General features: G+C 39.0%; 1 protein-coding gene across 1 annotated transcript in view; it reads right to left on the bottom strand.

The window, feature by feature from the left end:
• Nucleotides 1-2,133: 2,133 nt before the first annotated feature.
• The window catches only part of KLHL15 (kelch like family member 15), a 34,976-nt gene continuing 24,270 nt past the window's right edge, over nucleotides 2,134-12,839 (bottom strand). The window contains exon 3 of the mRNA XM_041741427.1: nucleotides 2,134-7,525. Coding sequence (XP_041597361.1) covers nucleotides 6,416-7,525 — 1,110 coding nt within the window. The 3' untranslated portion in view covers nucleotides 2,134-6,415. The remainder of the gene's footprint in view (nucleotides 7,526-12,839) is intronic.

Genomic DNA, 12,839 nt, shown 5'->3' on the forward strand with positions numbered 1-12,839 from the left:
ATTGTGACCAATGAACACTTTTAACCCCACAGGGCATTTCAAGGGATTAATGGTCTTTGAAACACCCTTTGGTTTTACTTGAAATTTTCTGCCTGGATCAGAAATACTGATATATTAAGGGAAGAAGTATGTTCACAACTATGATAGCTGTATGCATCAACCTTCTAGACACGGGAATGGTTGGTAGTGGAAATGAATGGAGGAAATCCCTTAGGGAGGCTAATTTCAGCAGCCAATCAGGCTCTCTAATACAGTGCCCCTGCTCACCAGGAGCATTTCACTGATAACCTTCCAAGCTTCTGTTTTTCTTTAAGGAGGCCTTCCTGCATGCCTAGCTTAAGTCAGACTCTTGGAAAATAGAGACACAGTATCTGCCCTCAAGGAGTACAGTTAAGGGTGAGATAGAGAAAAGTCACAACCCGGGCCTCAGAAGGTGCTGGGGTTACGACCAACAGCACAGTGAACCTGGCCCAAGGCATTAAAGACTTGGCAAAGACTGATGTCCAGGCTGGTCCTTGCAGGTCAAAGGCGGCTTAGCCAGGAAAGGCAAGGGGGAAGAGCATGTGCAAAGGCAGAGAGGCCAGAGAAAACCATGTTCGGGGAGCTCCAAGTTGCTTACGTAGCTGGGACATGGGATGTAGAAGACTGGACAAGTGCTAAGGGAGCAAAACGAAGGGCCTTGTGTGGCATGCTGCTGAGTTTGGATCTTATTCTCAGGGTGAAGGGAGATTATGAAAGGCTCTTGGATCTCAGGATGATTTACCTTTTAAAAGCTCCCTTGCGCAGCAGTGTAGAAAGGAGATCATAGAGGTAGATCAGAAAGCCAGCTCAAAGAGGCCAGTAAGCATTAACCAGGGCCTGAACAAGGGCAGTGCAGATGGGCGAGAGGGCAGCAGAGTCTCGAAACCGACAGGGCTGGATGAAGCAAGATGCTGGGGCGACGGAGAGAGACGCAGAGGCAGACTGTTGTCAGGCTTCTGACTTGAACAATCGCAGGCAACGGTCCAGCCGCACAATGGAGGGAACACAGGACAAGGGGCAGGTGTTTGGGAAAGACATTATGTACTCAGGTTTGCACGCATTCAGCTTGAAATTGTGATTAAAAACGTGAGATGTTCAGGAGATGGCTGGAACTGTGGGTTAAGACATACAGATTTGACAGGTGTCAGAAGTTGTTGAAGCCACAGGTGTGGTGAGGTTGAACAGGGAATGTGCAGACTGAGCAGCAGACAAAACTGGCAGGGGACTCTCTCTTCCGAACACCTACAGCATCTGCCTGTAACTCAGATGGAATCTGTCACGTGCTGCAACATTTAGCTTGTGCCTATTGTGCACAAAAAGTATCCTGCTAGAAGTGAAGGTACAAAGGGGAATAAAAGAAGGTCCTTTCATCCACGGAGACTAGGATGTCGTTGTGGAGAAAGAATTACACCCCAGTGATCATGCAAAATGAAATGAAGAGCTATAAATATGCTGAGTGTAGAAGAGGCAATTAATTCAATGGGAGAGAGAACACAGGTTTCTGGAAGAGAGGAGAGCATCTGAGTTGGGGTGGGAAAATAAGGGGATTTCACAAGCAGGGACGGGGAAAGAAGACAAGTAATTTGAGGCTAGAAACTAACAAAGATCACAAGAGAATGGAGTGTGGGAAGCGACGGAAAGAGGCTGATAATGGTAAAGTGGCTTGAGGCCAGGACCCAGGGAATCCTGCTGAGGTTTCTCAGGAGTCCATTTTAAGGAAGGCACACAGGAGCCTATGTATATCCAAGTGCCTGTGATGTACCGGCTTCATTTCTGCCTTTTTTTGCTAATTTCAGAAATGCCTTTAAGAACAATCAATCATAAACGCTACAGGGAACCTATAAGATCACCACACTGCATTTCCACTCTGCAAAACTCTGTTAGTGGAACTTTAATTACTTGGCTTCGTTATACAATTTCCATTGCATGTAAGTGTAAATAATTTCACTCTAATGTGCTCATTTGAATCTGTGGCTGAAAGCATTGGTAGAAATCAGTTTTATGGCACTTCCTTGGCACACTGAAGGAAAACAAAATGTATACTGTTAATCAAGTCATGAGTGACTTTCAAAGTGATGGGTTGCATAAAGATAGCAAATAATGAGATAAATATTTTAAAGATTAAAAATATTTTATTTAAACTTTTCTTCATAAACACTTTTAACATTTTTTTTCAATTTAAAAACAGAATGGATAGCATAAACATGTTTGAATAGATTATATTCACGGCTTGGGAAAAATTACCTGACAAAAATGTAAAGGCTTTCAAAACAGGTATAAAAGGCAAACCTTAAATTATTCTAAGATTTTTTAAATCGGCCCTAGGATTATTTGACTACTGGCCCAAAATGTACCTAAAGGTCAAAATATTTTTCTATAGACAAAGTATGCCCAAGAGGCAGAGGGCATATGTGAGTTAGGTAGAAAATAACCTCTCTGACCACCTCACTGGAACTCTCCTTCAGAAAGCAAACACCTAATCCTTACTGATATACTGATTAATAAGGTTTTTAATGCAGTTGTTCCCAAAGATGTAAAATGAAAATCCAAGAATATTAAAGGGGAACAAACCAAGCTGATGGCATTCTCTCAGTGTTGCTCGTGTAACACCAAAGTTACACGGGTGTATGTACTGAAAGGCTAGGACTTCCACAAGCTTACCTATTCCAGGCTATGTCTATTGAATATTTGACTTTATAAACTCTCAATAAACTAATTTTTCAGGACTTTAATTTTTCAGATAAATCTCTTTTTAGAAGATATTTATTCCCAAACCAACTCTAATCTGATTGAACAAACATATCCCTAAAAATGTTGAGTACAAAAAAAAAAATCAAAAACGTGTAATAGGCAAAAAAGAAAAATGGCACTAGCAGTTTTACTGCCAGATAGCCCTCAGTTATATCTAATTTACACTATTGTCTATGTTGTGTTTTACTTCAGTCTGAAACTTTAAATTACGTATTCTCAAAAGAGCTAGTCTTTTCTGAGATAGCTTATAAACTGAAATATCAATTTATATTATAAACTGAAATGTTATGACCTACAACCACATATACATATATAAAAATAGTCCCACTGAACGTTTGACATGTTTAGATTATGCAGCTCAAATAATTTGTTATAAAATATTTTAAAGCTTAGTTTCATGTAATTAAGACAAAACTCTCCATTTTTACCACTTCTCTCCACACAAATGTGTGTGTCCTTTACTATGACTCGAGCAGGCTTCCCAGAATGAGGTGTCCAAAGGTGCTGCTTTAGAAAAGATAAGTGAAGGGCTCAGTCAATATTTCACAAATTAGAGTAACACGCACACAGAGCAGAGTAATGAGGACACAGAGAATGCTGTCTCAAGAAAAGCTAATAATTCTATTAATTAAGCTTTGCTTCTTTTAAAAACCAGTAGTATTTCTTCCAATACAAAACCTTCAATGTGAGAATCTTGAATTTTATGAAATGGTTGTAGTGCAAGGATTTTCTTTAAGCAGATTAAAATAAAAAACTGAGAAGGTCAAAGACACAGAAGAGAACAAACATTTCTAATTAAGATGTAATTAATGAAGATCAGCTATTTTTGTAAAGTCTGCTGTTTAAAATATAAAGTGAAAACACACAAAGATCACAACAGTTACACTGTATAGTTTCCAACCTCTGACTTTTTTTTAAAAAACCACTATTTTGAGCACATACAACGTATATAAACAAAAATGGTTCCAAATGAAGCACACAAAAAATAAACTTGAAAAAAACTTCTATGAAAAAATTTTCCATAGATTAGTATAACAAAAATAAATCTCTTTCAACAATTAAACCATATTTTTAAAAGGGAATGTAAGTTAATCATGGGTTTAAAATAACCTATATTAGCACTACATTTAAACAAGATGAGTTTTCTCATACATTCAGAACCCAAGCAATAGCAACTATCCTTAAAGCTCAAAACTGATAACAGCTAACATCAGGTCAGACATGACTTACGTATGAAGCTGAACCCAGAGTTAGTTCAAGTTAAGATTTCACAAATTTTCCAAAACACGAACTTTGATCTTGGTCTTTGTGTCTTGAGAAAGGAAGACCAAGAATATTCAACTGTTTGCCCAGATCTTACCCTCACTAGGGCTATGAAGTCATATCTAAACAATTAAAGAGAACCACCACTGGTGTGTGAAAGCGTAAAAGCCTGATAGGGGTACCCTGTCTCGGTCTTTTCCAGCAAAAGACAACAATGAGGAAAATAATGAAGACGTTATTGTTATTTTCTTTAAAGCAAGACAGCACACACAAACAAAAACACTAAACCAACTAATAACATTAGAAAAACAATTAAATGGCTAACCTAACTGCTAGTTTTCAAAAGTAAAATGACTAACAAGGATTTTTTAAAGGTAGGAAAAGACTTTTACCCATATTAACCATGGGAAAAAAGGTACTGAATTTTATTTCTAGAAAGTGAAAGTAAATGATAGAACCACTTAATAAAAATTTAAGTCTCATATACAAAAGAGTATCATTAATTTTATTTCTAAAATCAATGCCAATGTTTCTCTTTCTCAAAAACTACTTGTGTACCTGTTTCTTAAACTCAAATGCCTCTCAGTTCTGGAGTTTTAAAATCAGGTGTTTTTGTCATAGTTGTCTATCTCAATTAACAACAACAACAACAACAAAAAAAAAAAACAACACAAAGCAAAAGTCTTCACATTTCCATTTCCATGACTTCACTCTTCCATTTTGTGTTCAGTGGTGGCAGCAGCAAAAAAAAAAAAAAAAAAAAAGAAAGAAAAGAAAAACTAGAAAATTTATACAACAGCCATAGAAGAAGGCATTGCAATATTGCACCAACATCCTAAGATCTGGCAAGTTTTGCCAGTGTAGAACTAACTTGTCTGTATCAGATATAGACTCTACTCAGGAGAAAATGGTATCAATTTGAATGATCCACTCCCCAGTTATTCTTGCTTAATTTTGTCAACTATGTGTTTTTCCTTCGAGTTTCAAGAATTGAAAGGTGCGCGGCTAATCCTAAAACACTTATCATAAATGCTTTTAAACAGTTATTCCTGAACCATTCTGAACTTTGAGGTTCCCATCCTTCATGCTAGTAGCTTTCAGTAAATAAAACAAAGGCTGAGGGCTTACATCCCCAGTGCGACTAAGTATTTTGTACTAAATAAACAAGTAGATATGACCAGTAAGATTATAATTCTGTTTCTTACCTCTAAAGTCAAAAATGAGCTCAAATTTTCCACGAGTTGCTACTTTCCATTCAATAACAGATGCAGCAGCCTTACTGAATGTAAAGAATGGGAGTTGCACTTACTTTTAAGGGGCCTTTATTTAGGAGTCTGGTATTACCTAAATTCTCTTTAAAAGTGCTTGCACGCTGCAGGGCCAGGGCTGCGTATACCAGTCCGATTCTCACTAAAAACAGGGTAACGTTAAACAGACTGCAAAGAAAAACATTTTCAAAAAGAAGACATACATTGATAAGGAACACTAATGTTTACTTGTGAAAATAAAATATAAAATGTTAGTTTTCAGAAATCCATACGTGTTTCAGGAATACAAGGAGCTCAGATATTACTGAATCAGTATGGACTGAAGATAGGCTACTTTGATACCAAATGAGGACTCCAGTTATTTTAACTTTCTAAAAATGTTAATACATGAAAAGACGTTACATCTAAAATTCAACAAGTATGGCAAACTGTGTGTGCAAGTGCACTAGCTTAAAAATATAGAATCCTAACCACGCATAAAAGGAGATGTGCCTTATATGTTCATAAGATGTATGCAAGTATGGATATGCTTTCACTAACACAATGCAGATAAGAGAAGGCAGCTTAGAAATAGTGTTTTGAATATAAAAAAGTTACTTTTGTAGAAAATTTATATTTTTGCATTTTCAGCAAAAAGCCATGCAAAAAGGTCAAGAGTTTTAACCTTAAATAATAAAACCAAAAGGTCTAACAGACTGTAATACACTGAAATAAACGTTTCAAAAAGACTTCAGGTTGAGATAGGAACCAAAATTACACCCAGTGACACTTATCAGGTCTTCTCTTAGAAGATGCAGGACTCCTACGCTGACATCTGAAAGAAATGTTTTAAAGCATAAAATCAACTTCCCAGATAAGTGGATCACTCTATTCAACTGCTTCTGGAAGTAGTTTCAAGAGCTAGCGCTTAGAATGAACTTATTGCATGAGTTTGAGGCCACTGAAAAGAAAAATAAAAGGATGCTAGCACAGAATGAAACATTTTTTACGCTATTAGACCAATGGCTTCGATAGTAAAACTGGTGAGGTTTTTCTTTATGTTTTTTTTTAATTAACTACTTTGTCACAAACGAATTTTGTGTTTGGCTTTTTTGAAAGGGAGAAAGACGTCACTAGTTGCAGCGTCTGACCTCGTCCAGTATGTACTCCGGGAAATGCAGGTTGCACACCTGTAAACCATCCAGCTTGCAGGGCATCCGTGGGTACTCATCTTCCTTCCACTTGTTCTCTTCCGGGTCAAAAGTAAGAATGGAATCGCTGTAATGACCGTTGTAGCAAAGGCCTCCAAGAACCATTATCTGTTTGTCCAGCACAGTCACACCATGGCCACTTCTGCCAATTGGCATGGATGCTAAGATGGTCCACTGATCAGTCTCCGGGTTGTACACTTCTGTGGAAGGGCATCCCTGAGATTCAAAAGAGGCCCTCAAGATCACACAGACGCCACCGAAGACATAAAGCTTGCCGTTGTAAGAGATCATCTTGTGAAAGCATCTTGCGTAATTCATCTTGCTCTTATTCTCCCAACAGTTGGTAACCACTTGCGTTCTTCTGGTCCGCTGTTCTATGGTCCCTTCTTTACTGGGGTCAAACACGCACACTTGTTTGGAGGTGGAAGATGAGGTGATCCCACCGGTGATGAACAACTTGTTATTGAGCACTGTCCCTTCATGTCCATATTTGTTAACGGGATAAGGATCCACGAATTCCCATTTATCATTGGTGATGTCATATCTCTCAGTTGAATAGAAGGTCTCATCTCTGGTTCTGCCTGCCACGGCATAAATAAACTTGCCAATAACACCAACTGCGAACTCTGAACGTGGCACTGACATGTCTGCCATCCGGAGCCAAGAGTTCTGCCTTGGGTCATACCTGAACACTTTGGAAGAAGCATGGAATTCACCATCTGGGCCCAGTTCTTCACCACCCAACAGGAACACAAAGTTGTTGACGATAGCAAGGCAGTCCGGGCGCAGTGGAACCTGTGGGCCCTCCAGTTCCCACCAGACTCTTGGTTTCTTTAACAGGAGGATTTTACTGTTAACCATGCTATGTCCAATCATTCCTCGGAATACTGTAGTCTGGGGTTTGGCAGAGCGGATGCGGCTTGACTTCATGTCCAACAGAGGCTGCTGGTGAACATTCTGAAAGTAATTCAATGCTTGGTCAACTTCATAGCGCAGCTGTCGGGAGTATCTATAAAATTCGGATGTCTTAACCTAAGAATACAAGTAAGAGAATTTAACCAAAAGAAAGAACATCAATGGCAAACAAAATATCAAAGCCAACTAAGATGATTAGTATGTGATTCCAGACTATCCTAAAACTGCTTTTCCTGTTACAATCACAGACTTTCTTTTTATTTTTTTATTTATTTATTTATTTTTTTATTTTTTTTTAGACTTTTTTTTAGACTTTCTTTTTAAACAAAGCTTTTATCCTATTTGTTTTTATAATAATCTATGCACATCCCCAAGCCTTTTAAAGTAAACAAGCTATTTTCAAGGCACAAGCTAAATTCTTCTAACAAAATGTACTAATCATCTATTCTAGGCCAGGCCCTGGGATACAAGTGGTGTCTGTGAGGGCAGAGGTTTCACAGTAGAGGAAATCACAGCCATTGTTGTCTTAACCAAGAGGAACAATGTTAAGACCAACCATGACTGAATAACTTGGGCAATCAAGTTAGTGAGTTAGTAAAAACTTAAACGTATACAAAATTCTCTGTAGGTTTTTGACAGAAAGATTTGGTCTGATTGCATCAACTCCTAAAACCATAAGCCGGTTGGCAAGGTCCAATTTTTTCCTTTTTGTTTTTGGAGCTGGAACTACCTCATTGTGATGACTTTTTTTTTAAACCAAGATCTTATGAAGCACTTTTAAGTATTGTGCTAAGTTATATAGGGAAATAAAAATCTTAAGTATGAGACTGGGTCTATTTCCTCAAAGAACTTTGAATATGTTTGGGGAAATGAAAACAGATACAGATTGGCCAACAAGTAAATGAGGCCGTTGCCAATTGGGAAAAAGAGTGTATAGCACATCTGTGAGTGCCGCAGGACTGAAGATGTGGCACATACCACACTGGCCCCAAATGCTCACGGACTCCCTTGGAGAAGAGGCAGGGGGGCTGGACAAGCACGAAGAAAAAGCCTGGATCATAATGTCAAGGATGAGATGAGAGTCTTCTATTTCGGCGAGAAAATCTGACATTGAGAGAGAAGATGGGCAGAGGCACATGACTGATGTGAAGCAGCAACAGGGTGCAAAAGTGAGGACCCGAATTGATCTGAGGATTTAGACTTGAGGTGCTCTGGAGAGTGGTATGGTTAAGGGACACTGGAGAGGCATGCCACTTCACTGGGGATCAATCTGAACTGCTGAGAGGATGCTGAGGTGGAAATGTCTCAGAGCCTGTGGGAAATCTGGGGTGACTGCTTGGGAGGGAGCCGACACCAGGCATATATATTCAGGAGCTCCCTCTTTCTTTCCTCTCCTCTTTTTCCTCCCTCCTTCCTATCTTTCTCATTTACTTCCCACCTTGGTCCAAAAATAAAGTCTGAAACAGAAAGTACCACAAATATGTTTTAAGTATTTTGCTAAGTGTACTTCAATATAACTGGCTTCCTTTGTAATCCAAAGCATTTAACTTGATTTAAAAATCATTATTCTGAGAAGGGGTCCTTTCGTGGGTTTCACAGGGCTACCACAAGGGTAAAGGGCACAAAAAAGTTTGAGAATTCCTTGTCTGACTACATACAAGAGAAAAAAAACAGGTAGCAATACTGCACTGGGGCTTTACGTGTCATATCTCAAGTTAAGTTATTTCTCCCACCAGAGAGTAATAATCATCCCTGTTTTCCTGATGAAACCACCGAGGCAGAGAACCTTAAGTGACCGGCCCCAACTGTTCACGTGACTCACACTGGCAAAACTGGGATCCAAACCTTGAACAGGACAGTCTTGCTCCAAAGCTCAATCAATTTCTAGAAGGGGACAGCAGAGCTTCCACTACTCTTTAGGAAACTTTCTAGATGACAAACTCATTTATTAAAGCACACAACATGTTCAATGAATTAGTCTAATGACCCTTCTCAAAGAAAAGATAGTATAAGGACTCTTGAAACAAAGATTCAATCATGTGGATCACAATGACTGGGCATCCAACCCCAATCTTCCTAGCAAAACAGCAAGTGTGGAAGAGATCATATAATGAATAATGGTCAAGAAGTAATTTCAATAAAGAGACTAATAATAAATTTAAAAATCTAAGATCTGAAGTCTCACCCTCGACTACTCTTACTTCACATGAACAAATGAAATGAAGTGAGCTTTGATCTCTTATGATAAACAATGGAAACCTGTACAGCCATCAGCACTGAGTACGTACTGACACAGAATGATGTGCACAATATATTCAGTTTTTAAAAACCAACAAAAACAGGGTAGCCCTGGTGGCTCAGCAGTTTAGCACCACCTATGGCCCAGGGTGCAATCCTGGAGACCCAGGATCGAGTCCCACGTCGGGCTCCCTGCATGGAGCCTGCTTCTCCCTCTGCCTGTGTCTCTGCCTCTCTCTCTGTGTCTCTCATGAATAAATAAATGAAATCTTAAAAAACAAGCCAACAAATACACTGGTATCCCAATTTAAAAAGATTTTGTGTATGAATGCCTGCATTAATAGTGATTATCTCTGAAACTTCACAAACATCTTTGCATTCTTTTTTGTGTATCGTATTTATAAACAAAAAGTCTTGCCATTTCAAAAGTGGGTCTCTCAAAGTCATCAAAAATGTATTTGCTGGGATCCCTGGGTGGCGCAGTGGTTTGGCGCCTGCCTTTGGCACAGGGCGCGATCCTGGAGACCTGGGATCGAATCCCACGTCGGGCTCCCAGTGCATGGAGCCTGCTTCTCCCTCTGCCTATGTCTCTGCCTCTCTCTCTCTGTGACTATCATAAATAAATAAAAATTTTAAAAAATGTATTTGCTTAGTAAAAATGAGCATCTTTTCATTTTCCATTCATTTCTTCTATGAATTGCCTAATGGTGTGCCTCACCCATTTTCCTCATCTTTTTATCTGCAAGAGCTAAACAGCAATACCCTGGAAATCAACAAGAAACATAAACCTCAAATTAAATATTTAAGTGCCTACTGTGCACAGCCAGTGGCCTGAGAGCTACACGGGTTTTGAAGTAACAGAATCCTGTCCAGCACTGTAATTAAGCACCACATCAAGCAGCCCAGTGTGGCAATTAAGAATCCAATTTAGAAAATATCTGACTTTGGCACTCACAAGTTGTGGGATCTTGGGCAAGTAACTCAACATCCTTATACCCATTTCCTCATCTGTATTACTGGGAAAACAATAATAGCACCTATGCCTCATAACCCTAAGGTAGGAGACAAGCAAGATAATCTATGTGAAAAGGACAATATGGTGCCTGTCACATGGCAGTATACAACAAATAACAGCTATTATGAGCTACTATTACTGACCAGTGGACATCTGTGGAATGTCAGTCAGCTTAAGTCAATGCATTTGATGATGTGTTTTTGGTCTGTGTAAAAATTCAGCCTTTCAGAAATGAGAGGAAAAATGAGAGAAAACTTACTCTGGACCTAATCCTGCCCAATAAAACATGATCGGTAAGATGCAAGGAGGAGGAAGCTTTACAGAAAGCAGCCATGTCATTTGGAGATTGAGAAAGGAAGGGGAATGCTGCACATATTGGATAGGCAGATTTCAAGTTTTTTAAAGGAAAATTAGGATCAATTCCAAGATCGGAAACTGTGTAAAGAAGCTCAAGAAGGCTTGGAGGCTCTCAAAAGCATAATGCTGACTGCATAATTGCAAAACACACTGATGAGGGGAAGAAAAGGGGAAAGTATCTAAAAAATCTGATGTGCTGCACAGAGAGCTTTCTGGAATTCAGATGTTAAAAAACCACTTACGACAGATGGTAAAAAAAAAAAAAACAGGCACATAAAATAAGTATTACAAAGGGTGAAACGGAGCTTTAAAAATACCGTGAACAAGGCTAAAGCCTCAGGATGAACTGTGACTTAACAAAGTGCCAGATAATGAACAAATGGTGTCTTAGAGGTTAAAGTGAAAAAGAGTAGAGGCAAAAGTAAAGCCCCTCCTGGATGGGGTGGTTAATGTAATATTAACAAAGACCAATAGCCTTCTATTTTATTTCCATTCTTGGCTAAGAATGTTTTATTCTTTCTAATCTAAAGATCAAACACAATGACAAGAAGAAACTTAAATCCAAGATGGCTGAGGAAAAAGAAAAGAAAAACTAGATAGATATTCTCACCAAGTTAGTCATTTGATCTCAAAATCACATCCTGGAATCCTGAGAGGCTTCACAGATAAAGCTGCTTAATTGTTTTCTGTAATCTGTGTGGAATCATGAAGAATGGGAAAGTACTATAAATCAGACTTCCAAACTACAGACTGGTTAGCCTGAGGCTGATCCTGGATTGTTAAAACAAAAACAAAAACAAAAACAAAAAACATGCCAGTTGCGATAAGAGCACTACACGCTGGGAGGCAGCATGACTCACCCAGCAATGGCAAGACTTGACCATTTCCAGTGTAATGTTTGAGGATGTAACAGAACTGGTAGAGAATGAGAGAACCTATGACTTTGGCAAAGTAATTAACAAATCTAATCATAAAGAGAAACACCAGGGACCCACGAACCACCTGAAACTGCAGCAATAATTGTTTTAATGCATCCGGGGGTGGGGGTGGGGGGGTAAGGTGAGACGATGAGAAGTCCACAGCTTTTATCAAATGCTCCAGGGATCTGTGAACTCCAAATGTAAAGCTACAACTGACTATCCTCAACACGAACTAACAATGTAATATGGCAGAGTAACAACGTGGACTGAATTAAACTAGACAATCCCACCCTCTCCATTTGGTGAAACCACAGCTAAGAGGGCTGAGTTCCATTGCTACAAATTAGATATCACTAAGTGGACCACATCCCAAAGACAATAGAGGGATCCAAACCATAGGAAAAATGGTAAAACTGATGAGGAATGTTCAAATTCAAGAGAAGACTCTGGAGAAAGATAGCAACTGTTTTTAGGACCAGTAAGTGGAAGAAGGAAGATCTTCGGCTGGTCTACAATCTTTACCATATGCAGTCATTAAAAAGAATGAGGCTAATCCACATGCACTAACACAGATGTTCAAAATGTCAAATGATAAAAACTGCCTAAGAGTATATATAATATTCTCAAAAAGTAAAAATGGACTGTTTTATACAGTTGGCAGTATATTCAGAGGAAAACATATGTCTACCCGTACAACAGTTACCAGTGAGCTTTTGGGGGACTTGCCCCCTTTCAGGTTCTATATAGGTCTGTATTTGGCTTTTTTTACAAGGACTATAGTAAGAAGGGTATGGATACATATTTTCCCCAAGTCAGGACTGTCTATCTCTGGAGCCAGTGAGCAATCTTGCCAGTGGAGGTAATCCAAGTGTGACTGTGGATCAGGAGCACAGGAGAGGGG

The sequence above is a fragment of the Vulpes lagopus genome, chromosome X, assembly GCF_018345385.1.
Source record: "Vulpes lagopus strain Blue_001 chromosome X, ASM1834538v1, whole genome shotgun sequence".
Taxonomy (NCBI): Eukaryota; Metazoa; Chordata; class Mammalia; order Carnivora; family Canidae; genus Vulpes; species Vulpes lagopus.